Source organism: Scardinius erythrophthalmus (assembly GCF_964197995.2).
Source record: "Scardinius erythrophthalmus genome assembly, chromosome: 12".
Classification (NCBI taxonomy): domain Eukaryota; kingdom Metazoa; phylum Chordata; class Actinopteri; order Cypriniformes; family Leuciscidae; genus Scardinius; species Scardinius erythrophthalmus.
This window is the reverse complement of record NC_138232.1, coordinates 19,450,825-19,477,164: the sequence shown is the minus strand read 5'-3', so window position 1 is coordinate 19,477,164 and position 26,340 is coordinate 19,450,825. Positions and strand designations below refer to the sequence as shown.

General features: G+C 36.9%; 2 protein-coding genes across 4 annotated transcripts in view; both read left to right on the top strand.

Moving 5' to 3' along the window:
* Positions 1–13,792, top strand: part of sned1 (sushi, nidogen and EGF-like domains 1) — a 31,315-nt gene extending 17,523 nt beyond the window's left edge. Inside the window, exons 16-32 of one of the 2 annotated variants that reach the window (XM_081380388.1) lie at positions 1,314–1,487; positions 2,622–2,735; positions 2,840–2,953; positions 4,263–4,376; positions 4,701–4,817; positions 6,083–6,370; positions 6,851–7,034; positions 8,037–8,149; positions 9,805–10,083; positions 10,176–10,308; positions 10,403–10,485; positions 11,462–11,560; positions 11,988–12,104; positions 12,744–12,831; positions 12,925–13,004; positions 13,164–13,194; positions 13,295–13,792. In XM_081380388.1, the coding sequence (XP_081236514.1) occupies positions 1,314–1,487; positions 2,622–2,735; positions 2,840–2,953; positions 4,263–4,376; positions 4,701–4,817; positions 6,083–6,370; positions 6,851–7,034; positions 8,037–8,149; positions 9,805–10,083; positions 10,176–10,308; positions 10,403–10,485; positions 11,462–11,560; positions 11,988–12,104; positions 12,744–12,831; positions 12,925–13,004; positions 13,164–13,189 (2,123 nt within the window). In that variant the 3' untranslated portion in view covers positions 13,190–13,194; positions 13,295–13,792. Of the gene's footprint in view, positions 1–1,310; positions 1,488–2,621; positions 2,736–2,839; positions 2,954–4,262; positions 4,377–4,700; positions 4,818–6,082; positions 6,371–6,850; positions 7,035–8,036; positions 8,150–9,804; positions 10,084–10,175; positions 10,309–10,402; positions 10,486–11,461; positions 11,561–11,987; positions 12,105–12,743; positions 12,832–12,924; positions 13,005–13,163; positions 13,195–13,294 lie in introns of both variants that reach the window. The other variant, XM_081380387.1, reaches the window with a different exon arrangement.
* A 1,608-nt stretch (positions 13,793–15,400) lies between these two features.
* The window catches only part of ryk (receptor like tyrosine kinase), a 66,296-nt gene continuing 55,356 nt past the window's right edge, over positions 15,401–26,340 (top strand). Inside the window, exon 1 of one of the 2 annotated variants that reach the window (XM_081381802.1) lies at positions 15,401–16,046. In XM_081381802.1, coding sequence (XP_081237928.1) covers positions 15,827–16,046 — 220 coding nt within the window. In that variant the 5' untranslated portion in view covers positions 15,401–15,826. The remainder of the gene's footprint in view (positions 16,047–26,340) is intronic. The other variant, XM_081381801.1, reaches the window with a different exon arrangement.

Genomic DNA, 26,340 nt, shown 5'->3' with positions numbered 1-26,340 from the left:
GGTTCTTTATGTTTTGGGGAAAAGCAATAATTTATTTTGTAGAAGGAAACAAATATCGGTTGCTGCCTCTGCTCACAGTGTTTTGTTTTATAGTGTTTCCAACAGTCTTTTTTCCCCCCTTTTGCAATGTAGGTCTTGTCGCAAAACCTGATTTCACCAAGGGCAACATTCCTGGATCAACATCTTTGTTGATCCTGGAACAACATTCCAATCAACCAATCAGATTAGAGGGACAAGTTTGCAGTTTATGTCAAGTTTACAACCAGGGTTTGGTGCATCTACATCAGTGGTATTCACCTATCATTTTCCTCTGATTTAAGGAATAACTTATGGGGTACGGTTAGGTTTAGGGGTAGGGATATAGTTAGGATAACATTTTCGGACAGGAATGTTGTTCCAGGATCAACAAAATATGTTGACCCAGGAATGCGACAGCTACAGGTTCACACTGTACGATTTTGGCCACAAATTTTGCAAATCCAAAAAGATTCATCTGATCCTAAGCTAAAATCTTAAGTCTTTGATCGCTAGTTTGACAGCATGCTCACTGACAGCCGATTAATGACTGTTGCGATCAAATTTGACCTCAGACGAAATTCTGGCAGTAGCAGAAGATTTGACTCACAGTTCTGCAGTGTGACTTCTCCTACAACGACCGTCAAATTGTTTTCGTTTAATCGTTTTTCAAGACAAGCCATTACCAAAATTAACGTTAGAGATTTATTTGTAGCCACCATTTCAATCCCGCTTGTAATGCAGCTCACTGTCACTGAACGTGTCATTGATTGATGATGTAAAACTCCGGACGAGCTTTCTTGTGTGCGTCCGTTTTTAACGCGTCTTGAATGTTGTACAGTCTGACATTAATGACAACTGAGATCTTACAGTGTGACACGGCTTACAGCGAGGATCATGTTTGTACAGTCTGACAACAAGCAACAATCTTAAAGGACTATTATAAATTGTACAGTCAGTGTGCACCGGGGCTTAACTATGCAAATTCAGGACGTGTGCATTTGCTCTGTAATAATAATATTTTTATATTTTTATAACACCTTTCCAAAGCCCAAGGACAGTTTACAACAGTTAGAGTATCTAAAAGTGTTCTAATTAGCCTAAATAGCTTATACATTGTAAAATGTATTTATATTAGTATCTAATATTAATGAAACATTTATAAATATGATAATTAATAATTATCTTATTTGTCATCCTTTTTATAATAATTGTGATATAATTGTTTAACAAACCTGACTAATTGCAAACAGTCTATTAATAAAATAATCACTCTGTATACTCTGTGCACACAGCAGGTCTGGACTGTGGCCGCCCCGTGAAAATTAAGCATGCAGAGGTGCAGTATTCCTCCACTACCCCAGGCTCCATGGCCCTGTATGCATGCCACCCAGGCTACACTCCCCTTCCCAGGGCCACCCAGAGCATCTGCAGCAGCCAGGGGTCCTGGAGCCAGCCTCCAGTCTGTGAAGGTTAGTGGAGACTTGCTGTTTATTCAAAACCCTTGTTGTTCAAAGTTTACCCAAGTCCTTCCCACCCTGAAACCAACATTCCAAAATGGTTGGTTGGTTTGGAATGCTGGGAAGAAGAGCTGATGAGCCTACTAAATGTCAAACAAGTAGAAACACTCTAAAACAAATTGTAGTTTGAAACCAATATAAAGTTTGTGTAGCATGTTAGGGTGCTAACAGAATAGTCAGGCCTTGCTTTACAGTTCAGAGCTCTTAGACATGAAACAATTCTGCGGTCTTTCTGTGGTACATAAAGCATGATGCTGCTTTGGCAACCAGAGCTACTACATCATCTGTATCATATCAAATAAATTGGCCATGTACACAGTGAGACAAGCAGGAATCCAAATGCAAATGCTTTGTTCGGCTTTCTTGCTGCATTGAGGGTGGAAAAGAGCTTGTCACCTAACACCTGATTTATTTGTATTTACAGGAAGAATTTCTTAAATATCAGGGTTTTTTTCATCTTGAAGAGTGTTAATGATGGACTTTCACGCAGTTTCTAGAACAATATCTGTGTGAATTCATACACCTAACCAAAAAGGGCTCTACAATAAGCCTTTCTTTATCAATAACATGTAGTTTTATGCCTTGTACACAAAATGTGTGTCTGAATAGAAAAGATGCAAATAGTTTTTTTGTGGTGAGGTCAGTGAAAATATTTCCAGGATATATACAAATCTGAACGACAGAATTTTACCCAACTGGGCCACACACACACACAAAAAAAAGTTTGGTCACACTTTAGATTATGGTCCAATTCTCACTATTAACTATTAACTATGACTTTTACTTCAGTAAACTCCTAATTACTGCTTATTAATAGCTTGTAAAGTAGTTGGTAATTTAGGTATTGGGTAGAATTAAGGGATGTAGAATATGCATGGTCACACAGAATAAGGCATTGATATGTGCTTTATAAGTACTAATAAACAGCCAATAACCTGCATGCTAATAAGCAACTAGTTAATAGTGAGAACTGGACTATAAACTAAAGTGTTACCAAAAGTTTTCATGCTAAAAGAGTTAAATGCTTCCCTGGTCTGTGCGCCAAGATTTGTATGTGAATGACTCTCACCATCTCTTTTTCTTTAGAGATAAACGAGTGTTTGTCTCAGCCGTGTATGAATGGGGGAACTTGCCGCGATAGGGTAACCTCCTACCTGTGTGAATGTGAAGACGGTTTTACCGGCCAGCGCTGTCAAACAGGTAACACACCGCTGTTATTTACACTAACGTTTTGATATTACAGATTTTGACATCTGTGTGTGAAAACATGGTTTGAGTTTAGATATCTGTGAATGTTTTGACAGATATTGATGAATGCCTTTCTGAGCCATGCAAGCATGGAGGTACTTGTGAGGATCAGCCTGGCTCTTACTTCTGCCACTGCCAGCAGGGCTATGCTGGACAGGACTGTGAGATAGGTAACATCATCTGGAATGTATTAAAGGATTAGTTCACTTTAAAATGAAAATTACCCCATGATTTACTCGCCCTCAAGCAATCCTAGGTGTATATGACTTTCTTCTTTCAAACGAATAAAATCAGAGTTATATTAAAAAATATCCTGGTTCTTCCAAGTTTTATAACAAAGTAAAATTCTAGCTTCTGGCCATAACGCCATACGCAGTCTACTTGCTCCTAATGCGCAACTTACGAAACTTATGACGCAGAAGTAGCGTAGTGAGTCATGGCGTAGCGTAAATATCAGCAGTACGTCGCATTACTCGCATAAATTGGGCTTTACACTTAAGTGGAATCCGTATGTATGTAGTGTAGCTACGGGGTTTCAATTGAGTGTAATGTAAATGTGCTTCTATCTAGAATGTCCCATTTCTGGTTAGTCAATGTTGTGATAGAACTTAAATCTGAGGCTGTGCATGATGGACTTCCACCAGGTTCCATGAGACCAAAATTGAGCTTTTTGGCCAAGTTAACACTGCATCATTAGAAACACCATCCCTAATGTGAATTTGTGTGAAACATGGTGGTGGTGGCATCGGCAGCATCATGCAAGTGTGTGTATCTGCAGGTTTGAGTAATGGGCGTAACGAAAGGTCTTTATCATTGGTCGCGAAAGCTTTATGTTAGGGTGTGGGGTGGGGTAGGGTTAGAGGTTAGTTTCTGTTGTAGCAATTCACTTTTTGGCATGCCCATGCGCAAATCTGATTTTATTTACACAGACTCAAGACTATAATTGCTGCCAAAGCTGCATCTGCTTAACACCAGCTTATGCAAAACAATACTTTGTGTGTAATAACTGTAATGACCAATTTGTAGAAATTTGTTTACACTTTGACATGAAAGAATATTTGTTGAAAAAAAAAAAAAAAAAAAAAAAATCAACGCCTAGGGGGTGAATACTTTTTATAGACTTATTTTGCAAGGATTTATGAAGCATCTACAAGAAAGCAGACAGGGCCTTTGTGAACACAACACAATTATGCTTGTAGTTTGTAGCAATAATCTTATAAACTCAGCTACAATATGGTAGTTATAGAAAGAAAAAAGAGACCTGTTTTTGTTAAGCCTTGATTCCCAACTTATTTTCCAGCTTGCATCTGCAACTGTTTTTGTCATTCTGCATAATTTGCTTTCCCCTTGATTCTGACTTACAGTAAATCTGTTTTGAGACTCAAAACACTTCACACCTACTTTATCTCCTACAAACAGTCCACCTCTCAGAATTAAGGATTTCCCATCTTATGATACAGATGTGTGTTTGTTCTGCAGAACAGGATGGATGTGAGCCAAATCCCTGCTTGAATGGAGGTGTATGCCGAGGCTACAGGAGGAACCACCTGTGCGTGTGTAAAGAGGGTTATGTTGGAGACCGCTGCCAGACATGTATGTTAACTATTTATTATTACTCCTGCTAAAGCGCACAATACAAATTTAAGAATGAAAATTGAGAAAATGAGAACTATTAAGATTTGAATTGACTTTCAGTTGCTTCAGGCCAAAAAATCTGCCTTCTATTTTACACTGACCTGGATTAATCAAAATTGAATTGAATTGAATTGAATTCAAGAATATAATTGAATTCTCGCTGTGAAATCTGTGTATCCTTCCACTTCCCGGAAGTCTATGGGTCATTATCTTAGTTCTGTACCTTTGTCAGATCGGGTGCTTTAAATGTAAGGTCTCGATCGATCCTCTGTTGCCGTCTAGTGGAGAACCCATGTGTACTGCAGCCGTGTGGGAACCGAGGTGTCTGTTGGAGTGATAGGAGGGGGAACTACAGCTGCGCCTGCATGGTGGGCCACACAGGGAGAGACTGTGAGAGAGGTCAGCTCCTGATCTTCCATTATTTCAAATCAACCCATATCCATTCATTTTATTTAAGTGACGGCTATTTAGAAAGGAACTAGATATTAAGATAGAAAGGAATTCAGTGTTTGTGTGTTTTTCCTGGCAATGTGATTTGTTAAAGTGATTCGTTATCTGCTGTATGTTTGGTTTTCAGCCTTTTTTATTTTTTATTTAAGGAAACTAAGAGTGTCCGTAGATTAAAATAAGTAACTATAATAATAATTTCAAATTAAAATAAGTTTCTTGAATTACAAAAGTTTCAAGAGCTGAATGTTCTCTAGGATCCCACTTTATTAACCAATGAATTTATATGACTTATCAAGGCGTTTTGTGATTAACTGGATAAGCAAGTAATTTTTACTCACAATTTCTACTTGATCAAATATTTTAAAGCTCCTTAGTGCTACAAAAATGCCATTTTAAGATTTTATTATTAAAGGTGTGATAGGCAATTTGTTTTATAAACACTTTTTGTTATACTGGTTGAAACTCTCTTCACATCCTGATAGCAATCAATAATAGAAGAAAAAATTTCCATACATTACGATGTCCTCCCTGCCTGTCAACATACGTAGGCCTATTTCCATACCTCCACGCAGCCTGCACGTTCCGTAAGGCTATACAGAGACAACCAAGCGCCAAAAAAACCCAGCAGTCCCCTTTTACAGCTCCCCCTGAACCCAAACAACGAGCTTATGCCGCGTTCACACCATGTCATTACCGTAATTACGAGATGGAAACCCATGACGTTTTACCCAAGCTGTTCATGTCCTCAGACGCGGATTTATGCATTTCTATGTCAACATTATAAACGCTGAAATGAATCTGCAGCAGTGAGGTGGTATAACTAGAGCTCTGTAAGTCGTTTACGTTCATTATTATTGTAATGTTATGTGTATTTAAGATACGAGGTAGTGGGATCATGCTTTCAAAGCTAGCTTGCTATTGCTAGCCTCTCTGCAATTGCCTACCTTACCTTTAATTTACATGACTTATCCATGACTTAAAAATCACATTTAAAACTATGCTACCTCAAACCTGAAAGAAAAAAGAAATACAGTTTTCGATAGGGTGAATTGAAATAAGGAACAACTTGATTTAATTGTTGTTTTAGCTTGCTTTATCATCTTGAGGCCCCATTGGAAGTTTGCTGAGGCCCTCTAGTGGGCCTCAGCCACCTGGTGAAGAATCACTGGCTTAGAAGGTATTTGAGTTATTTAAAATACTTTCACTGTTCTCAGACCTGTTGCCTCCATCTGGCCTGCATGTGTTGCGGGTAGAAGAAAATGAAGTTGAGTTACGCTGGGATCATTCAGATGCCACTCAGAATTTGATCAGCGGCTTTGCTGTTGCCTTTGCTCCTGTTGGTCGTGGACCAAGGAAGACAGACTTCCTGGAGAAGCAGCATTCTACCTATGTGCTGCAGGGTCTGAACCCCGGACAGCTTTACAACATCTCCACCTTCTCTGTCAAACGCAACACCAACAGCAATGACATAAGCCAGCCAGCTTTCGCTCTCATCCGCACTAGTGAGAGCTCCCACTTTTTCTTCTGTACCTATATGGTGATTATGTTACATCCTGTTTTCTTAGCACATCGTGACAGCAGGAATGCAATATCTGTGTTTGGTCTGTGTCTTTAAACTACTTTGTACTAACATTTAAATCAATCATTTGATACAATTCACCCTTAAACATACCACTAAACCCCTTACCCATATCCCACCTCAATAGCAGCAGAAGTGTTTTGCAATACAACATGAGCACAATAAGTACATTGTACCTAACATTTTGTTTTTGTTTATGTACATAGTAGTTAAAGACACTTAATAAAGTCTGACTCTGTGTTTGTTTGTTATGGCCCTTATTATGAATGTAACGTTGTTTGTGTCTCAAGAAAAAAATATGTGAAGCACTATTAAATGTGATTAATTTTTACACACTAATAGTTCTAAACATATACAAGTAGAGTATTCACTCACAGGCTCTTCTTCTCCTGTTCTGTCTCAGGGCCACGTAAGGTGGAACAGCTGGAGATAGTGAATGTGTCGTCTTCTCAGGTATGGCTGCAGTGGCTGGTGCATGTTGGCCGCCATGCTGCCATCAGTCAGGTTCGAGTGTCCCTGGTGCCGGCAGATGGTAGTGGATCTCGCACAGCTGTGCTCAATAGCAGCGTCACAGAGTACACCTTCAGGTCAGTCATGACAAAGAAAGAGAAAACACAGGTGCAGCTACAAATTACTTCTCATGCAAATTGCATTGCAAGACTGAAGCTTGTCGCCCCCTCATGTTTTAAGTCTGTGAACTGTCTGCATAGTTTGAGGAAAATTATAATTGTAATTGGTCCATCTAGTTTGTTGCAGCCTTCAAGTGCAGTCAGAAATGTCATATTTATGAGTTCTGAGCACATGAGTGACCATTGTTTTGTTTTCCCTTACCCTACTTCCATATAATGTCATAATGTAATAATGAGTCTCTGGACCAAGAAGTAAGAGCTTCCTAGGTGCACTTGAAGGCACCACGTGATTAATTGTGTAAAGTACTCACCAACACATAATAAAAGAAGAAACTGTGCAGGGTTACAATCTTCTGTCTTACGGTTAGAACGTTTACCTGCAATACAAGTATGAGCCACTAGATGGCCACAATTCCTCTCTTACATTAAACTGGACTTTTTTTTTTATTAAACTTCGTGCTGTTCAGGGTATCTGTTCTTAGGTGATATATTAAACTATACAAGTTCTTCGGAGCTGCTTCTTTTTATTTCAACTGAAGAATTTTTACATATTGCTACTTTTTGATCATAATGAGGCGTTCACACTGCTGACGTTTACCTGTTGTAGCCTTCCCACATTGTGTTCAAAATGGACACTTCAACAGTTCAAACGTGTTGTGGGAGTAGGACTAATTCATCGTGTTTTGGTCAATTTTCACTATTTCGGCCCTCTAAAACAATTTCACTAAAACAAAATATTTTATTTATTTATTTATTTATTTTATTTTATTTTGTAGTTGTTGGTTTTTTTTTTTTTTAGTTTTTGGCTGTCTTGGTTTCCTGTTGGTTTTCTTGGATGTTTCCTGTTGCCAAAATTTCAGTGCATCACTAAATTGGATTTAATGTTCTGAGATCACGTAAATGTTTAAAATATGAAATTGAAAACACATATTTGACTGATTAGTTGTGTGTAACCCACAGCACATTGCTCCCTGGTCAGATGTACACAGTAGACGTAGTCACACAGAGTGGTTTGCGCCCTGAAGACCTGCCATCAACTAGCAAATCTGCTGGGCCACTGCACTTCTGGACCAGTGAGTATCTCTCCAGTGCTGGGGAAAGTTAAAAGTAATACGTTACAATATTGCGTTACTCCTTAAAAAGTAACTAATTACATTACTTTGTTTATTTTTGTGGAAAGTAATTCGTTGTGTTACTTCATTTTCTTTTAAAAACACATTTAGAATATTATATTATGACCACTTAGAATATTCCTGACCCCTAAAGCTATGTATGCCATGCCAAAGATCTCTTCACATTACGGGTTAAATGACCTACTGTACCAATATTTTTCTGAATTTTGAAAGTAATGTGTTTTGTTATATTTGAAGACTTCATATGCAAAAGCCTCTAAGTGCCATCTGAAATTTTCTTCTAGAATGATCATTTTTATCAAGCTTGTATGTTTATGTTCAGTTATTTCACTTTAATGGCAATGAAAATTACCTATTCATTGTCATTAAAGTGAAATTACTGAACTTAAATATACAAGCTTGATAAAAATGATCATTCTAGAAGAAAATTTCAGATGGCTTTTGCATCTGAAGTCTTCATTTGTACTTTTTGTCTTTTCCCACACATGCATGCGAATGTCTATGTGACTATAGTTAGTTACTATAGACTGTAGTTTAATTTTTTTTACAGCAAATTAAAGGTGCAATAGGTGATCTGAGAAATGCTAACTTTAGCCTGCTAGTGTTGAAAGCATACGATCCCACTCTCCCTGCAAATCGCCATCCAAAGACATGCCTCCTCCAAAACACATGAACGCGCACAGAGACGACTAGGGACAACGTTATTGGATTACATGATATGTCATTCACAGGTGAGAAATCTTTACAGTAGACAGTGAGGGGAGAAACAGAAACACTTGCTTACATACATAAGTATGTGATTGTGAAATGACTCCAGTTCAGAAGTTGACCTGTTGACATAAAGGAAAGTACGCACTGTATTTCAGCTTTATTTATATGTGATTTCAGGACATTGAAATCTCTGAATTATCTCCACAGGGCAAAGTCAGTGATACATAGAACTGTACTATCAAACATGAATTTGAGATACTTGCCACTTGTTGTTGGTTCAGAAGGAAAGCTAGGTTGTTTGCCTGCCATTCTCGCGCTGTCTGCACAGTGTACGTGAATGTATGTCATGAAATGATTGAACGAACATTTTATGGCATACGACTTCCACAGATGATAAAAATTAATAAAAATACATTTAGACAGTTTAACAGGCTTGAATGCTATCAGGAAATGAGGAGACTTTCAACCAGCATAACAAAAAAAATGTCTCTGTAGGGATTCACCTATTGCACCTTTAATTAAACTGAAAAGTAACATGCATTACTTTTTAAAAAAGTAACTCAAATATAAATATGTACATTTATTAAGTAATGTATTACTTTACTCGTTACATCACAAAAGCATTTTGATTACGTAATGCATAGGTGCCGATCCCATGGGTGCTTGGGGGTTCGAGCATCCACAGAGAAACATGAGATATTCCCCATTAATTAGCCGATGGGGTTGATGCTATTGGAGGGGTGAAGGGTGGGCACCCACTGCCAGAAGCAGAAATCGGCACCTATGACATAATGCATGTTATTTGTAATGCGTTATCCCCTAACACTGGTTACAAACACATGCACCTCTGTCATAACAGCACATTATACTGTCCACTCCACCAGGGCCGCTTCCACCTCAGAATCTTACACTCTCCCATATCGCCACTACCTCTGCTCGGGTCACATGGGACCATCATCCTCGGAGTCTTCCAGACGGTTTTGTAGTTAATATTACTCGAGGCCTGAGCACCCGTAGCCGCTACCTACCTGATGGAAGTTTGGGGACGTACACCATACGAGACCTCATTCCTGGCCAGCATTACCGACTTGCCCTCACTGCAGTACGCAAAACGGGCCAGGACAACATCCAGAGCGTCCCTCAACACCTAGCCTTCACCACACGTGAGTCGCCGATATTTAAGATCACTGCTTGTCTGCAGATTGTAAAAATGTCGTCATCATGGTGACCCGTCTGTGTGTCCTGTATTGCCCAGTACCAATTCTAAAGGACCAAAGCAGAGGTGATAGACCTCAAGGAGGACAGGACCAGCAGATGGGACAGACCTTGACTCAAGTTCAAGATGGAGGCACAGATGAGCAAACAGAACTCCTTGAAGAACCACTAAGGTAAAGTGCTTTACAGATGCAACGCAGTTATTATGGATGCAATGTTGGGAAGCCAGTTGTACAATCAGTTCTCTGTTTTTATTTTCTCTTTCAGATATACAGAGCTTGTTGATGGAAGAGGGAGAATTACAGCTAAATTTACCAAACTTCCACATAAAACTATCAGACATCGCACAAGTCAGTAATTACTTCATATAAGATTGTTTAACTTGTAATGCATAATGTTTTTAAACTACATTTTAAGTTATGTTGTTTTAATCTAACAAATCTAGGACCCAAATCTGCTAAATTAATACATTTATGCTTTATTTAAGAGGTTTTCAAACGAGGAAACTTGAGAGAAAACATTCTCATTCATTCTCAAGTTTTTACTAAATGTTTTTAAGGGTTGTCGAAGTTAACATTTTAACTGAGAATATTAATAAATTCAGTATTTTTTATCCCAATGACCTAATTTTAGTACTTTACATTTTATTGCTAGTATTCTTTTATTACTTTTTATTACTTCCATTATTACTTTCATTCTTCTTTATAATGGTAGAAATCGTGAGATTAAATATGGTTATTTTATTAGTTTTTAATGGTAAGAAATAAAAACCAAATGTTCATGTAGATTTATGGAAAAAAAATATACGAATGTTTATTACGCCTTCCTAGTGGCATACGTTCAGAAATAGTTTGTGTTTTTGCTATATCTTTCTACTGAGTTCTCATGACCATTGTTGCATTTAGCTTGGCATTTTGCGTAAGTCAATGTATTCTGTAATATGTGGAGTGATATTTATTATGAAAGCACTAAATAAATTAATCAAATTAATTTGAATATTTCTCTTCATGTTTGTAATCTGTAGTGATCTACTCTTATAAAGAGTAGAAAAAATACACTGTTAACATTACTATTTTATAAGTAATTATTTTCCAGACACAATTTTAAAGTAATATTAAGTATTACAATGTACTAAAATACAGAAGCCATTTCTTAAATAATAATAATAATAATAATAAAGCAGCAGCAGCAGCAGCAGCAGCAGCATGTTTTTACAATATTAGGCTTAACATTTCTCTTAAAAATACATGAAAATATAGAGCTGCTTTTATATCTATGTTTTTAAAACCTGATTGATTTTCTTATTTCTTATTATTTCTTAAACAGAGCCTGATGCTCCAATCAAATTAGAAAAGATGGAAGAAACCACCAATAAGATCAGTCTAGCCCTGGAAATTCCTCAAGAAGCGCCAAAGAGTAAATCTGGTAGGTAATCTTTCAATAAAGCTCTATAAAGATTATTATTAGACAAGTGAAATTTGTTGATTCACTTGAGGCAGGGAGTTCTTAAAACAGGAGAGTGTTTTAACAGTTGGTGGTATTCAAACTCTCTAATTGGTCCCAGCTGAAGGAGGCAAAATACCACTGCATGTATTCTGAATAATCTGCAGCATGACAGTCACCATAAACAACCACATCTGTCAGCAATCTATTATGGTTTAAGGCCAAAAAAATTGACTTATGGTTGTTTAAATGTGCATATTTATGTGCATGTGATTATGTGTATTTAAAAGAGCAGCTAAATAAACCCAAACATGAAAAAGCTGCAAGCTTACCGGTGTTTAAAGTATTCATGTAGCAAAGCATTGTGTACATGTGTTTGTATCTAAAAACTTTTTTTTCTTTTTTTTAGAGTCATCTCAAGACTGCAGAACTCAGCCCTGCCAGAATGGTGGAACATGTGCGCAGATCAACGAGTCGTTCAGCTGCAACTGTGCCACTGGTTTCAAAGGCAGACGGTGTGAGCTATGTTAGTATGACCACATCTGTTCATTCACAAGCATGCAAACACACACCAATTAATCACTAATAAATGCCCAATTAAAGTCACCATACTTATTTTTATGGAATATTGCAGTTTTTATCGGAAATGATTTATCCGTGCACATCATTATTATTTTAACAATGAATGTTCCCTCTTAATCTTATTCAAAATATCTTCCCCTCCCACTTGCAACAACATCTCTTCTTTTCTCTGATGATGAAGAGGGAGAACCTGTCAGTCCCAGGAATAGCATGCCACAATGATCCAATCAATTCCAGTCTGGACTAAATCAAGCCCCTCCCTACATTTTTTTTCTTGTTCGAAAAGCCGTTTCATTCATAATAGTGAAGAATAGACTATTGCAACTTCTGTTTCATGCCAATCTTAAACTTGAGTTTATTCCTTTTGTAATTTGAGGTTATTTTTTTATTATTAACCCCTTGATTTTATTATTTTTGTTTATTATTTATACATTATTATCCCACTAGCTAGACAAAAATCATCAATCAGACACAAATAAAATCTATATAATCTTTAATATAATGTAAAATAATATAATATTTAACACCTTTGCCTGAAATAAGATCGTCTCTATATTTCCTGTCTCTGCCCTGTTGTACACAGATTGTCAGCGTGTGCCTCACCCATGTACTCGCCTTTACTCCGAAACAAAGAGTGTACCTGTATGGGAGGAGGGTGTTTGCCATTATTTGTAAGTGACTCCTGTGTGTTCTGTTGTCCTGTTTTGGTCCAGTCTAATCCACTAGTTGCATCTACTGAGTACTTGTCTTGCTTTCTCCCTCAGGTACAAAAGGACATATAAAGTTCAGCAGGATGTTTGTTTTAAAGAGATCTGTGAGCCTTTGCTGCCTAAGAAAACTCCAAGTACGTACAACTTTGTCCTCCCTGGATTCACTGTAGATTTAAATATGTGGTGGAAAGTGATTTTGTTATACAATTTAAATCATGGCATGGAGCTGATAGATTGCTCTTTTAATGCTACGGATAAAAATAAAACAACATTTTTTCCCCCTCTCTCATTAGACAGAAGAACTCAAAAACAACAATAATAGTGGTGAGTTTATTTTCTATCTCTGATAGAAATGGACAAATATATATAAATATATATATATATGTGTGTGTGTCACATACCGAATGTGTTTTTCCTGTTTTAGGAGGCTGGATCAATGACAACTTTGGGGAGTAATTGCTTCTCTCTGTCTCAGTTCAAATGAGGATGCATTAACATCATTGTTGACCCTTTCTTGCATCACTGGTCACCTTTCCTTGGCTACATTGTCCTATGGACGCATTTGGTTATTTACAGTTCCAGATCTATAGATGACCTTTGACCATATGCTTTAGGAGTTACCTGCATCAATTAGCATACCTCAAATGTAAATATTATTAGATATTGACATGTAGTGGCCGTCAAGTCCCTCAGGGAATTTTTTTATTTGAATTATTGTCTGTTCAATCTCCAAAACCTACCAGAATTTCATTCTACTCAAGCCTGGTTATCTCTTACAGCAAGATTGCACAAAATACTGGAAAAAGTGTCGCACCATTGTTTCTGTTTGTGTAAAGCTAAACAGTCTGCTAACTACCATGTAAATAGTGTTTATAGTCTGTTTTTGTAGTTGAATATTTTAATAATAAAATGTTAAAACGTCATGTTTTCTCCAAATTCTTGTGGTGTGGGGGTGGGGGTGGGGGGGATATATATCTTTACATATGAAACGTAAAGATATATATAATTTTTCACTGATTTGTGGGCATTTTTACCCAGACAAAAGATTTTGAGTTTTAGCCAGGCTAGATAAACTATGAATTACCACAAGATGTCACTATTTTGTTTAAAAAAAAAAAAAAAAAAAAAAAGGAAAGGAAAGAAAAAAGCTTAGGATCTTTTTTTCATAGGGAAAGTTCCCTGGGACTGTTTGTCTTGATTTGTGAAATATGTAGTGGGTATGGATCTTGCCCTCTAAACTTCAAGGCCACAGTCCCTAGCAAGTAAGTAGTGACAGGAATTAGATGGTTACGGATATCAAATTCCCCGCTCTATCCTCATTGTGCCTTTTAGGAAAGCACTTAAACCACAGCTTGGATTGCAGTTAATGCATTTTTGCCATTAAATTAGATTAGATTAAACTTTATTGTCATTGTGCAAAGTACAAGTACAGTGCCAGTGAAATTTGAATATAGCGTCTAACCAGAAGTGCAAATCGCAATTTGTCTATATACATCATATATATAAATAAATGTATATTATATAATAATAATAACAATAATAATAAACATTTATTTGTATAGCACTTTTCATACATGGAATGCAACTCAAAGTGCTTTCACAAGCATAAGGTTCACAATGTAAAATAAAGTAATTGGCAATACAGTTTCCCCTCAATATCAATATAAAACATAAATAAAAAATGAAATAAAACAACTAAAAGAGAATCAGAAGGTAAAATAAAACCATAAAACAGACTTAAACATACGAAGTTAATACAAAATATTATGTTCTATGAAAAAATGCAGGAAGAGAAAACAGACCAGCTCATGACAAGGTGTACAAATCGTACAAATATAGAATAAAAAAAGTATACATTTTAAATGGGAAAAAGCCTATAATGAAAATGATGATGATGATGGTTCTGTGTATATTACAAATAATGTATTCACTTTTTTTTTTGCAAACAAACTGATTTAAATATCAATGCACATACACCAAAGATGTGTGTTGTTAGTGATATAATTGGAGAAATATATAGCCTATAAAGTCATACTTGATAAGCTATAATGAATCATATCAGGTAGGCCTATATTCTGTTCAAGAATATATATTCAGGGGGTTTTCAGTCTTTTACAGGCAACAGATTCCCTGGAATTATATGAATTCCCATTACAGTAGATATTGTACTGATACTGTATTGTATAGTGTATTGTATTTTAAATCTAATTAAACCTTCTTACTATACTATTTACATATTGTTTACTGAGTCATAGACTTGTGTTTACTGAGTCATATAATACATTTTATTTGTAATAGAAGGGAGGGACAATGTGTTTCATTTAGCTGAACTAGTTATTTTATTTTTGTTTAACGCACATTTCTATTTTCCACAAAAATTCATTCGAGCTCAAACAGGTTCAACAGGCAGCCTAGTAATTGGGCTCAATTCAATTCATAATGTCACCTGTCTGTCTTACATTAAACACACACCACTCCAGGAACGCGCCCGTAAACGTCCCTGCGTGCGCGCGCAAGTTGTAAATGACCCCCCCTTTCTTCAATGAAAACTGAGATTGCGGGTGGAAAAAGACCATGAAAGGACAGAGCTGGAGGAGGACACTTTTAAGGACTGTTTGTTTGGGATAGTATTTGTAGCTTGTCCGGGAAATTTAGATTTTAATAAATAAAAGCTAAGGACTTTCTCCCAGAGGAAAGACATCGCTTTAACACCGTCCAACTGGCCCCGCTCGCGCCCGTGCGCTCACTGAGATTGAGCGCGAGCTAACAGAAGTTAGCTGGACGGCTATCAGCGGCGGGTGAGGGGGACAATACGGAGAAGAGAGAGGGGTCGACAGAGAGCGCCGTCATCAAACCTAGTAGTATGTCGCCCTCGGGAAGAAGTAACTCAAGTTTTGGATGAGGTTCCGTGGCTCAGTTCGATCGCCAAGACTTTTTGACGCGACGGTGGGCTGTGATGTTTCTGCCAGCGCAGGGCTCCGGTGGAGGCGCGGCGTCGGCGGTGTCCCGGGGTTGGCACCATACGGTATTGTGGAGACTAGGGGGTTTCTTTCTCCTCCTGCTCCTCGAAGGGGCCCGATGCCTCACCAACCCGAGCAATGCGCCGGGCATAAACAACAACAATAGGCCGAACGTAAACGTATTCATGAGCGAGGAAGAGGTCAAGAAACTCCTGGGTGCGTATACTTTATTTTCCCGTCTGCTCCACTTTATTTCTGCTCTGTCCAAAGTTTTGGTTAGAACAAGAAGTTTTTGCCACACTGTCAAAGAAACTTACTTTCTTCTAATTAGCTTATTTAAACTCTAACTCATGTCTGTTTAGTGTCCAAAAGTTCCCACAAGTTGTTTCAAACATGCTCATAAACTGCTGAAACTTTGCTGTAGTCTATTAGCTCTTCCATATGTTAGCTCTGATAGGCCAAACAATCTGCAGCGTCCTTGCAACCTCTGAGTAGACAGTTTATGCTTAAGAAAATTGCTAACATTTTCAAAGAAATGTTACAAAATGCACAATTGGATGTAGTTTTGTGCGGTTACACGTCAGTTTTCTATTTAAGAAGAATGAAAGGCGTATTGGTTTGTCATCAGGTCGTGACTGGTTTGCTATAAAGTTTTCCAAGTGTATTCCAATGCTTTTGTTGTAAGAGCCTTAATTATGTGGTGATTTGTAGGGTTTACATCACACGCCATTCACAATATATGCAGAGCAGAGATGTATGAGCGGATTTGAGTCATTCATTCTCACTTATGTGTCTCTGAATTATTTGACAAAAGTCGCACAGAAAGATAAAAGTGGATTTTTGGCAGTTCAGTACACACTGTATGTGTATTTAACCATGTAAACCCTGACATATGTAACAATAGTCAGAACATTTTTTAATGGAATAGCTATTGAACCTTTAAAAAGAAAAAAAAGAAGGTTTGCATATGTTTTGATACACCAGGCTTTTATGGACCATATAGCAGTGAGTATATGAAGCTCAAACTTTAGGAAAAAAACAGAGGAGACATATGCAATTTGGGGCTGTTGCTGTTATTTATGGTCAAAAATAATGAATGAAATTCTGAATGCTTGTAATGTAAATCAAGGATATAACAGACTACTAACATAAAGTGCTTAGAAATATAACTCTATCTCCCAACATGTCAGTGTGATGATATCTAAATGCTTAGTTTAATTATAAAACTCAGTAGTTTTAATTTTGTGGGGGAAAAACATAAAATGCAAGAAATGCAGTACAATGTTTGAGATATGTATAAATAACGTTCATCAAAAGTTTGTTGTATCATATTTGATACATACATTGTAACAATTTTTTGCTATAAATTTATATGGATAACAAAGTAAACCAAGTTGCTTAAGTCCAGTAAATATTAATTTAGAAAAAAATCAAAAATTATTATTACGTTTTATAAAAGTCATTAAAGATTTTACAGCAAAAAGGTTGAATTTTTTTTTTCTGCCATTTTACTGGCTCAAAAAGGATGAACTATCCATCAAAGGGCAGAATACATGTGGATACTAGTTTACAACAGGGTTTTCAACAAAGTTGATAATTTAGAGGCCTTAGAAATGTGTGTATCAAATATGATTCTGTAGCCTTTACAGTGTGAATATAGTGGCTATTGCAGTAACATGCCTCATACTCTTGCAATCCTACAGAAAACATGAATCAGGGGCTAGGTGTTTATGTTTATGTATTTGTTTATAACTTAGTGGCTCTGCCTAAAATCTAAATGTTACATTTGTGCAGAATATTTAAAGTCCTCTTTCTAAGCTAAGGGGTCAATCCAAGTGTTTTGTAATCTGAATAATTAAATTAATTCATGGTTCTTGGAGAAAAAAGGCTTTGTGATGTCATTGCTACTATGTTTGTATTCAGATTTTTTGATTCAGCACCACTAGGAGTAATGCAGTGAGAATTGGTTAGTAGTTGTTAATTGCTGGGTATTTGAGACGGGTCTTATAAGCAGTCATTATCATTGCTAGTGTCACAGTGGAGTTAATGAAAAGGTTTTGGCTGGAGTATTAATTTCCTGCTGGAAAGAGGAAGTGGAGACAAGGGCATTTTGGTGCAGCCTTGTTTGAACTTGTTTTTAGGGCTTACCATTTTAGCTCAAATTGAGAGCAATTTCTATCAGACTGAAAATAAAATGGAAATTATATGTTACGTTTAATGTGATTAAAATGCTATAGCATTAAGCTGAACTCTGAAAGTTGCTATATGGAGTACAAGGTTTCAAATGGGGCAGAATGTAGCTTGACCAAATGTTCAGGACAGGTTTATGGTGGTTACGTTTAGTGCTCCACCATTGTGGGTATTTTAATGGCTGATGCTGATGTCTAAAAAGTGCAAGATGGTCGATATCATTTTGAGTATGCATATCGGGGGTGTAACGGTCGTCGGTAAAAAATCGAACGGTATCATTTTCCACCCACGGTTCGGTACGCACTTGCACCGCGTTAATCTCAAATCTGATGAGACATCTATAATAGTGCGTAAAACGGACAAGAGTTCCACTAATGTTTCTGTCGATAGATACGCTCTGCATGCATTTCACGTGAGAGTAGCGGTCAAATCAACTGTTAGTATCTATTGCTGACATGATCACAGTTTCTCATATGTTGGTGTGTTGTAGTTCTGCATCGGCAAGCCCAAACCAGCCGCTGACAGAGCCGCTGCCTGCATCATGTAAGTCTCCTGTCTGGGAACATTTTGACTTCCCAATAAGTTACGTGGAAAAAACAGACACTCTTTGTAAACTTGTTGCGAGTGCCGTATGCTCTGATATGACCAGTCATTTACGCCGTCATAGCACGCACAGAAAGCCACATCTCAGACAGCATGTAAGTTCACTTTTCAAGAAGACTTGAAAATTCACATAAAAGACATTATAAATAATATTTTCTAAAATTCATCAAAATATTAAAAAGGAAAGGGTTCGCTCTGAAATGATATCAAGAATCCAAATGAGATGGTTTATTTTGGTTTATTTTTGGTTTTATTCTGAGTGGGTTTATTTTAGCTTTTGTGAAATACGAACAGGTTTGAGAGATGATTGTTCCCCTCTGGTCGCATACCTCTGTTATCCTCTGAAAAGCTGACCTGCATATTTTTGTCACGACTGGCTTTGAAAACAGAACTCATGAGTGCCTCTTTCTAGGCACGCTGGATTTCTGTGTCTCGTCAGTGATTGAAGAATTTTATGGTGGGCTTTACACTCTTTGTTGTTCATATCAGATTATTACCATCAACATGTCGCCTGTAGTTTTATGCGGGGCGCTCTGCCATTTGTTTTGTAATGGAGGCTGGAATGGAGCTGCTCTTTCAAAAAGTAGTTCTCATAATGTCATTTGCCCCATTTGCTGCTGAGTCACTTCTGAGTGCATTTTGGGACCCTTAAACCTACCTAAATATACTTAAAGGTCTTATCAAGTAATGTTCTGGTGCATAAGCTTTTTGTAATAACGAAGAATCACCAATAATCACTGTCTCTGTCTCTTTTAGCAAGAACTTTTTGCTCTCTGTTCTGGTTTAACAATGAGTGCTGCCCATCTTGGAATCAAAACCACCTTGCTGCACTAAAGTAGACTGAGGGCCATTGTAAGCAGTGGGGCTGTGAGTAGAAGTCCCTGAATGCATTTATCACAGGGACATCAGCAGTCTGTAGTTTTGCACCGCCAGTGCCTCAGAGAATCAGGTGTCCGCTGCTCTGCACAGGAGTCTGATTACCACTGATGTGGTTCAGAGATCCTGTTCTATGACTCACAGGAATCCTTGACTTAAAACTTGATGGTTGTGTGGTGGTTATATGGGTGCCTTATTTTTGGTGCAATGAATGAATGTAGGTTTAAGTTTTCTCCTTGAAGGCGAATGGATTTTATATTTTACTTTCTTTTTCTTTTTTTGTGTGTGTGAAATTGATGTAAAAACTTCTTCCACAACAACATTATTGAATATGTAACAGTTTTAAATGCAATCAACTCTCTGATTTCTGGAGTTAGGATTAGTGGTGGGGGTAACATATAAAATATAGCAATAATTTTAAATATTATTAATTGATATCCCAACCGATTTTCTCATGCCAATAAAAACATTTTTGGTTAATTTTCATGAATATTTGGGGGAAAAGAGACGAGCAACAATCAATATAAATATAAATTGTACCCAAAGTTATCTCAGAAATCTTATATTTTATCTTGACCCAGATATTGATATACTATAGCATAGTACCTGCCGATTCTGTCCCCTTTTTGGGATACAATATGAATCAATATTTGTGCTGCCACAGTTTGTCTTCAGTAAGTCTGCATGCATCTTGTATTCTTTTTAAAAAAGAAACTGAACTTAATTTGCTGTTATGGCAAAATTGGAAACAACTTAATTGCATTGGAAGTTATTGGCCATGTTAAGTTATTACTATGTTCGAATTACACTTTCTTTCTCAATCTCTACTTTACTTCTTTCTTTCCTCTTGTTTGCTTTCTCTGTCATGCTCTTGTCATTTCCTGTCGTTCTCTGTCTGAGCTTTCAGAAGTTCTGTAATTCCTTTCACAGATCCTAATCTTGTTTCCCTCCCCTTTTTCTTCTTCAGAGCGGTCACTGGATATAACATCATTCTTTACATGTTCTATATAGTAACTTTCAGTGCAAATCTGATGTATGTGAAAGGAGATCTAATTGATCTGATTTATCATATGCTGCAAATGATGAAAGGTGATGTTTGATGTCCTTATTTACATTCGTATCACAATCTGCCCTCTCATATCTGTAAGTTACTCAGTATAGAATACAGGTAAATGCCCTGGCTTCTTATGGAGACTGGTGGTGAAAGCTGTGTTTTCATGGTGGTTGCTACAATGATTTTTTTTTTCTATTTCAAGCCAGTTTCTGCTCGGTTTATTTAATTTTGTGTTTTCTGTTTTTGGCAGTCATGTGCTACATAAAGATATAATTTAATTCATATGATTTGTCTCATGACCATAATAAAATTTTAGAAGTATTCAGTGTTAGGCGAAATCAGTGGCTGTGGAGATCAGTATATGAAATCAGTACAGATGAGCTGAATGTATGTTAAAGGTCCCATTCTGTGAATTATTTTATTATTTTATAATGTTTCCTGGGGTGCCCTTATAATGTTAGTATGTTTTTTAGATCAAAAATTGTTATAATTTAGAAATAAAAGGCATATTTCCTAGCCTGATTTCATCCCATGATTTGAACGCTCTGTTTGAAGGGGCGTGTCTGCTGAGAGACTTCAGCGTAAACGCCCTCTGCTGTGATTGGCTGACATGCTTGCATATGAAATATCTGGCATTACATGTGGAACTATCTGGAAAACTTTTACTATTACAGCTATTATACGTTTTTACTATTACAGCTATCGGGATTAACGAATTGTGAGAAGTTTAAGTATTTAGATCTATTTCAGTCACATAAAAGGTTGCAGTGATGAGCATTGAGCAGATGACAGCCTGTTGATCGCGTGAAAAAAGATCTTATCATTGCAACGCAGTTTCTGCACTCACTAATGATTTCACCAATGCAAACATGAGGTATATAAATACAGTAAGAGATTCGTTGTGCAGTGTAACAGCGTCATTGATTTCATAACGAGTTTTGGCAAGTGTCCAGATAAACTCGCGCTGTGTGATTGACAGCTTGGGCGATTGGAAAGGGATTGTTCTTTGATCGCTTTCTGTATATTAATCACAGTTTAAGTAAGATTATTTTCATCCTACTAAGAGAAACGATGTGAAGTTGATCACTACTTCCATAGTCACAGTAAATCACTTCTTACCGCTTGCTGGAATATAGTTGAAATTGTCCCCTTCGTCAGTATGAAACGCTGAGAGAAGCCTGCTTGATATTATCCCAGGTTAGAAAAACAGTCCGTGGTGAAATGGACAGAGCAAACTAACAACTTCGAATTAAACTTTTGCGGTATCCGACTATAGATAAACATCAACCACGTCTGTTGACATTTCGCCATCAATACGCCTGTATTCCTGTGGGCGGAGGTTAGTCAAAACACAGTTTTAATGACGTCATTAAAGAAGGAAGTAGAGGGGTGTAGTCCAATCCAGCCGTTCGATGTAGTCAACTTCTGTTAAATAAAATATCTCGCTTGGCATTGAACTTTGAGCTTTATAATTTTACAGATATTGTTTATACTCTAACAACAACATTACACACCAACTAAAGTTTGAAACATGGGATCACGAAGAACGGGACCTTTAATGTAAGTCATAGTCAAGTCAAGTTTATTTATATAGCGCTTTTCACAACATAGGTTGTATCAAAGCAGCTTCACAGTAATAAATTAAAACAATACATCAATGTTTGTTTCTAGTGGAACGTCCACGTTTGGTAATGCTGATCAATGGTATCGTTGATTGATTAATTCAATTAAATATCCCCAAATATCCCCAACTGAGCAAGCCAAAGGCAACAGTGGCAAGGAACCGAAAAACTCCATCAGGTGACCTAATGGAGAAAAAAAAACCTTGGGAGAACCCGGGCTCAGTCGGGGGCCAGTTCTCCTCTGGCGTTTATGAACTAAAGACCGGATTTAACTGTAAGATTAAAAGTATTATATAAATGCCTGGCTGAAGAGATGCGTCTTTAATCTAGTTTTAAACTGGGAGAGCGAGTCTGAGCAACGAACAGTATCCGGAAGACTATTCCAGAGTTTTGGAGCTAAATGTGAAAATGCTCTCCCTCCTTTGGTGGATCTGGATATCCTAGGTATGACCAAAAGCCTCGAATTTAGTGATCTTAAAGAGCGCGATGGATTATAGGGCGATAGAAGATCGGTTAAATAGACTGGAGCTAAGCCGTTTAGGACTTTATAAGTCAGTAGCAATACCTTGTAATTAATACGTGACTTTATAGGTAACCAATGTAGTGATGATAAAATTGGTGTTATATGATCATATTTTCTTGATCTAGTTAGAACTCTAGCGGCGGCATTTTGAACTAACTGTAGCTTGTTTATTGAGGATGCAGGACAACCAGCTAATAAAGCATTACAGTAATCTAGTCTCGAGGTCATGAATGCATGAACTAACTTTTCTGCATCAGAAACAGATAGAATATTACGTAGCTTAGCATTGTTTCTAAGGTGGAAAAAGGCTGTTTTTGTAACATATGAAATATGATTTTCAAAAGACAGTCTGCAGTCTAAGTATAACACCCAGGTCTTTTACTGTAGAGGATGAAGTAACAGGACATCCTACTATGTTAAAGTTGTATTGTGAGAGGTTTTGTGGGTGGTTTTTTGAACCGATAAGTATTACCTCTGTCTTGTCTGGATTCAATAAAAGGAAATTGTGCGTCATCCAATGTTTTATATCTTTAACACACTCTGTCAATTTGGATAATTTAGCGTTTTCATCCGGCCGTGATGAAATATATATTTGAGTGTCATCAGCATAACAATGGAAACTAATTCCATGTTTCCTTATAATATTTCCAAGTGGCAGCATATATATTGAGAATAATTGAGGGCCTAAGACAGATCCCTGCGGGACTCCATAGTTTACTGGAGTTATGATCGATTTTTCTCCATTTAAATAAACAAAATGGTAGCGGTCAGATAAATACGATCTAAACCAGTTTAATGCTTGTCCTTGAACACCAGTATAATTTTGTAGTCAATCTAAGAGTATTGTATGATCTATAGTATCGAACGCAGCACTAAGATCAAGTAAAACTAGTATTGAAATACAGCCTTGGTCAGAAGCTAAAAGTAAATCATTTGTGATTTTAACGAGCGCAGTTTCAGTGCTATGATGCGGCCTGAACCCAGACTGAAACTTTTCATAGATGTCATTTTCTTGCAAGAAAGAGCCCAGTTGAGAGGACACAACTTTTTCTAGTATTTTAGACATAAAAGGTAGATTTGAAATGGGTCTATAATTTGCTAGATTATGTGGATCTAATTGTGGTTTCTTAATGAGAGGTTTTATAACTGCCAGTTTAAATGTTCTTGGAACATAACCTAATGATAAAGATGAGTTAACAACATTGAGGAGAGGCTCCTCCACCACAGGCAACACTTCCTTCAATAGTTTAGTTGGTATAGGATCTAATAAACATGTTGTTGTTTTAGATGAAATGATAAGTTTATTTAACTCTTTTTGTTCTATAGTTGTAAAGCACTGTAATTGTTCTTGCGGGGTGATAATTGAGGCCGAATTATAAGGCGTGATTGAGGATTTAACGTTTACAATTGTGGTTCTGATGTTTTCTATTTTCTCAGTGAAGAACTACTTTAGAATTACTACTAAACTGTAACAGAATATTTTGTTTAGGAGACATATGTTTATTTGTTAGTCTAGCCACGGTGTTAAATAAGAACCTAGGATTGTTATGGTTGTTTTCTATTAGATTGCGGAGATGCTCAACCCTGGCCTCTTTTAGGGCCTTTTTATAACGTGACATACTGTCTTTCCATGCGATTCTAAAGACCTAAGAGCGTAACATGACATAGGGCTATTAAAATGGGAGAAAAACTAAATTTGAATCTTTTACTTAAATATTGCTAATATTTAAAAGGCATAATTTCAGTTAAGGGAAAAAATATTTTGGATTGTCTCCTGAGGCAAAATATTAATGCAAAAAAATAAATGTATATATAAAAAATTAAATATTTTTTTATAATAATGTTTATAAATCAAATATAATTTCGTAAATTGCATAAACAATTATTAACAAAACCGCATCATGTATTTATAGCTGAAGCGCTGATCACGGAAAGTACTTTTGCATTCAAAAACATGAGATGCAGTGGAATGGGGAAAAAAAAGTCTCAAACATTGAGTTTTTTAGCTTTACACAGCTTTCTTAATATGCTGCTCTTTTAACGTAACCAAGATCCTCTCTGCATTATTTCTGCAATGTTTTCAATGACCAATGCAGCAGTGCCACCCCAAATGTGGATTTTAATTTTAATTTAACAAATATTTGAAATTCTAATTAATTTGACAGTTCTAAACTGTCATCTCAAAGTATCAGAACCGCATTGAAAGATGACGTGAAGATTTTTATTTTTATTTTTTTAGGTAAATGTTTATTAAAAAGCCTTGTTTGCCACATTGAACTTTTGAATTTTTTTCTCCTTTGTAAGAATCTATGGCTTCCCCTGTGACATCACTGCACCGTCCATCCAGCCTCACGCTGATATAGTAAAGAGAGAAAGCTTTCACTCTCTCCTTCAGAGAACCAACAACACAGGGATGAAAAATCTCAACTATCCAGCTCTTCATTGCTAATAGACAGCGTCAGCCCTCTTGTGTCTGAGTTATTTTGGGGTGTCATTAGATGGCCTTGCACATAGCAGTACATGGAATGTTTAGGTCACGAAACACATCCACTCTGATTTACGATGTAAACTTGCTGCCTATGAAACATTTTTTCTCTTTAAAAAGTGGAAACGCCTCAAATAGATGCAACAGACAGATGGTTGCAGGTCTTTTATGGCTTTTAGCTGAGAAAACTGATTCAGTTAATGTATTTGCTGGCATTTTGTCTTCTGTAATGTTGCTTATTTCAGAGTAAAATAATATCTTGTTATTGAAGAAAAAGTGCAGGACTGGTCTTTAATCCATTGGAAATCGACTGGATCATGTAAAGTGTTTGCATTTTTGATTCCTGAAACGCCACTGATACCTGCAATTGAAACTTAAGGGGGTTTGATCACATCAGCCACAAAGGAAAGGTGATTCTGAGATGAGGAAAGGTGTTTATTTTTCTTTTTATGAAAGATTACTAGTAATTTTGGGGTATTCTGTAGAATAACAAGCTTTCGTGTAGCTCAAACAGTATAGCATGGTGCTAACATATCCAGGTCATGGTTTCAAATCTTGCATATGATGCAAGTTTCTTTGAATAAAATTTTCTGGCAAATGCATAAATATACATGCATGAATAGTGGTTGACCGATATATTGCCATGGCCGATATTTGGCACTTTTTAAATCTCAGCATCGGCCGATAAGGTTTTCTTTTTGGCTGATGGGTTGGAAGCAGGATATTTTATCTTGATGGACCCACCAGACTTTTATTTTGACTGCACTGAGAACGTGGCTCTGAGCACACAGCGCTCCCATTTTCCGTCTTCATTTGATCTCTGTTAACAGTTTTGTATAATACATTATTAAGTACAGATACAAATCACACAGCTAGCTAACAATGTATTAATTTAAGGCAGAAACAATGAGTTTATTTGAGTCATTATTATAGGGCTGTACTGCCCTAGTCGATTAGTCGATTAGTAGGGCTGTACTGCCCTAGTCGATTAGTCGATTAGTTGGTCGATACGTTCTGGTTCGACCAAAATTCTGATTGGTCGATTTTCTGCCGCGTTTATTTCATCAGTTTTGCCGCGCTGAGGCGCGCTCATTTCATCAGGTGGAAAGCACTAACTGCTAATGGGGGTGTTTTCAGAGTACCCTTGTTTCACTGTA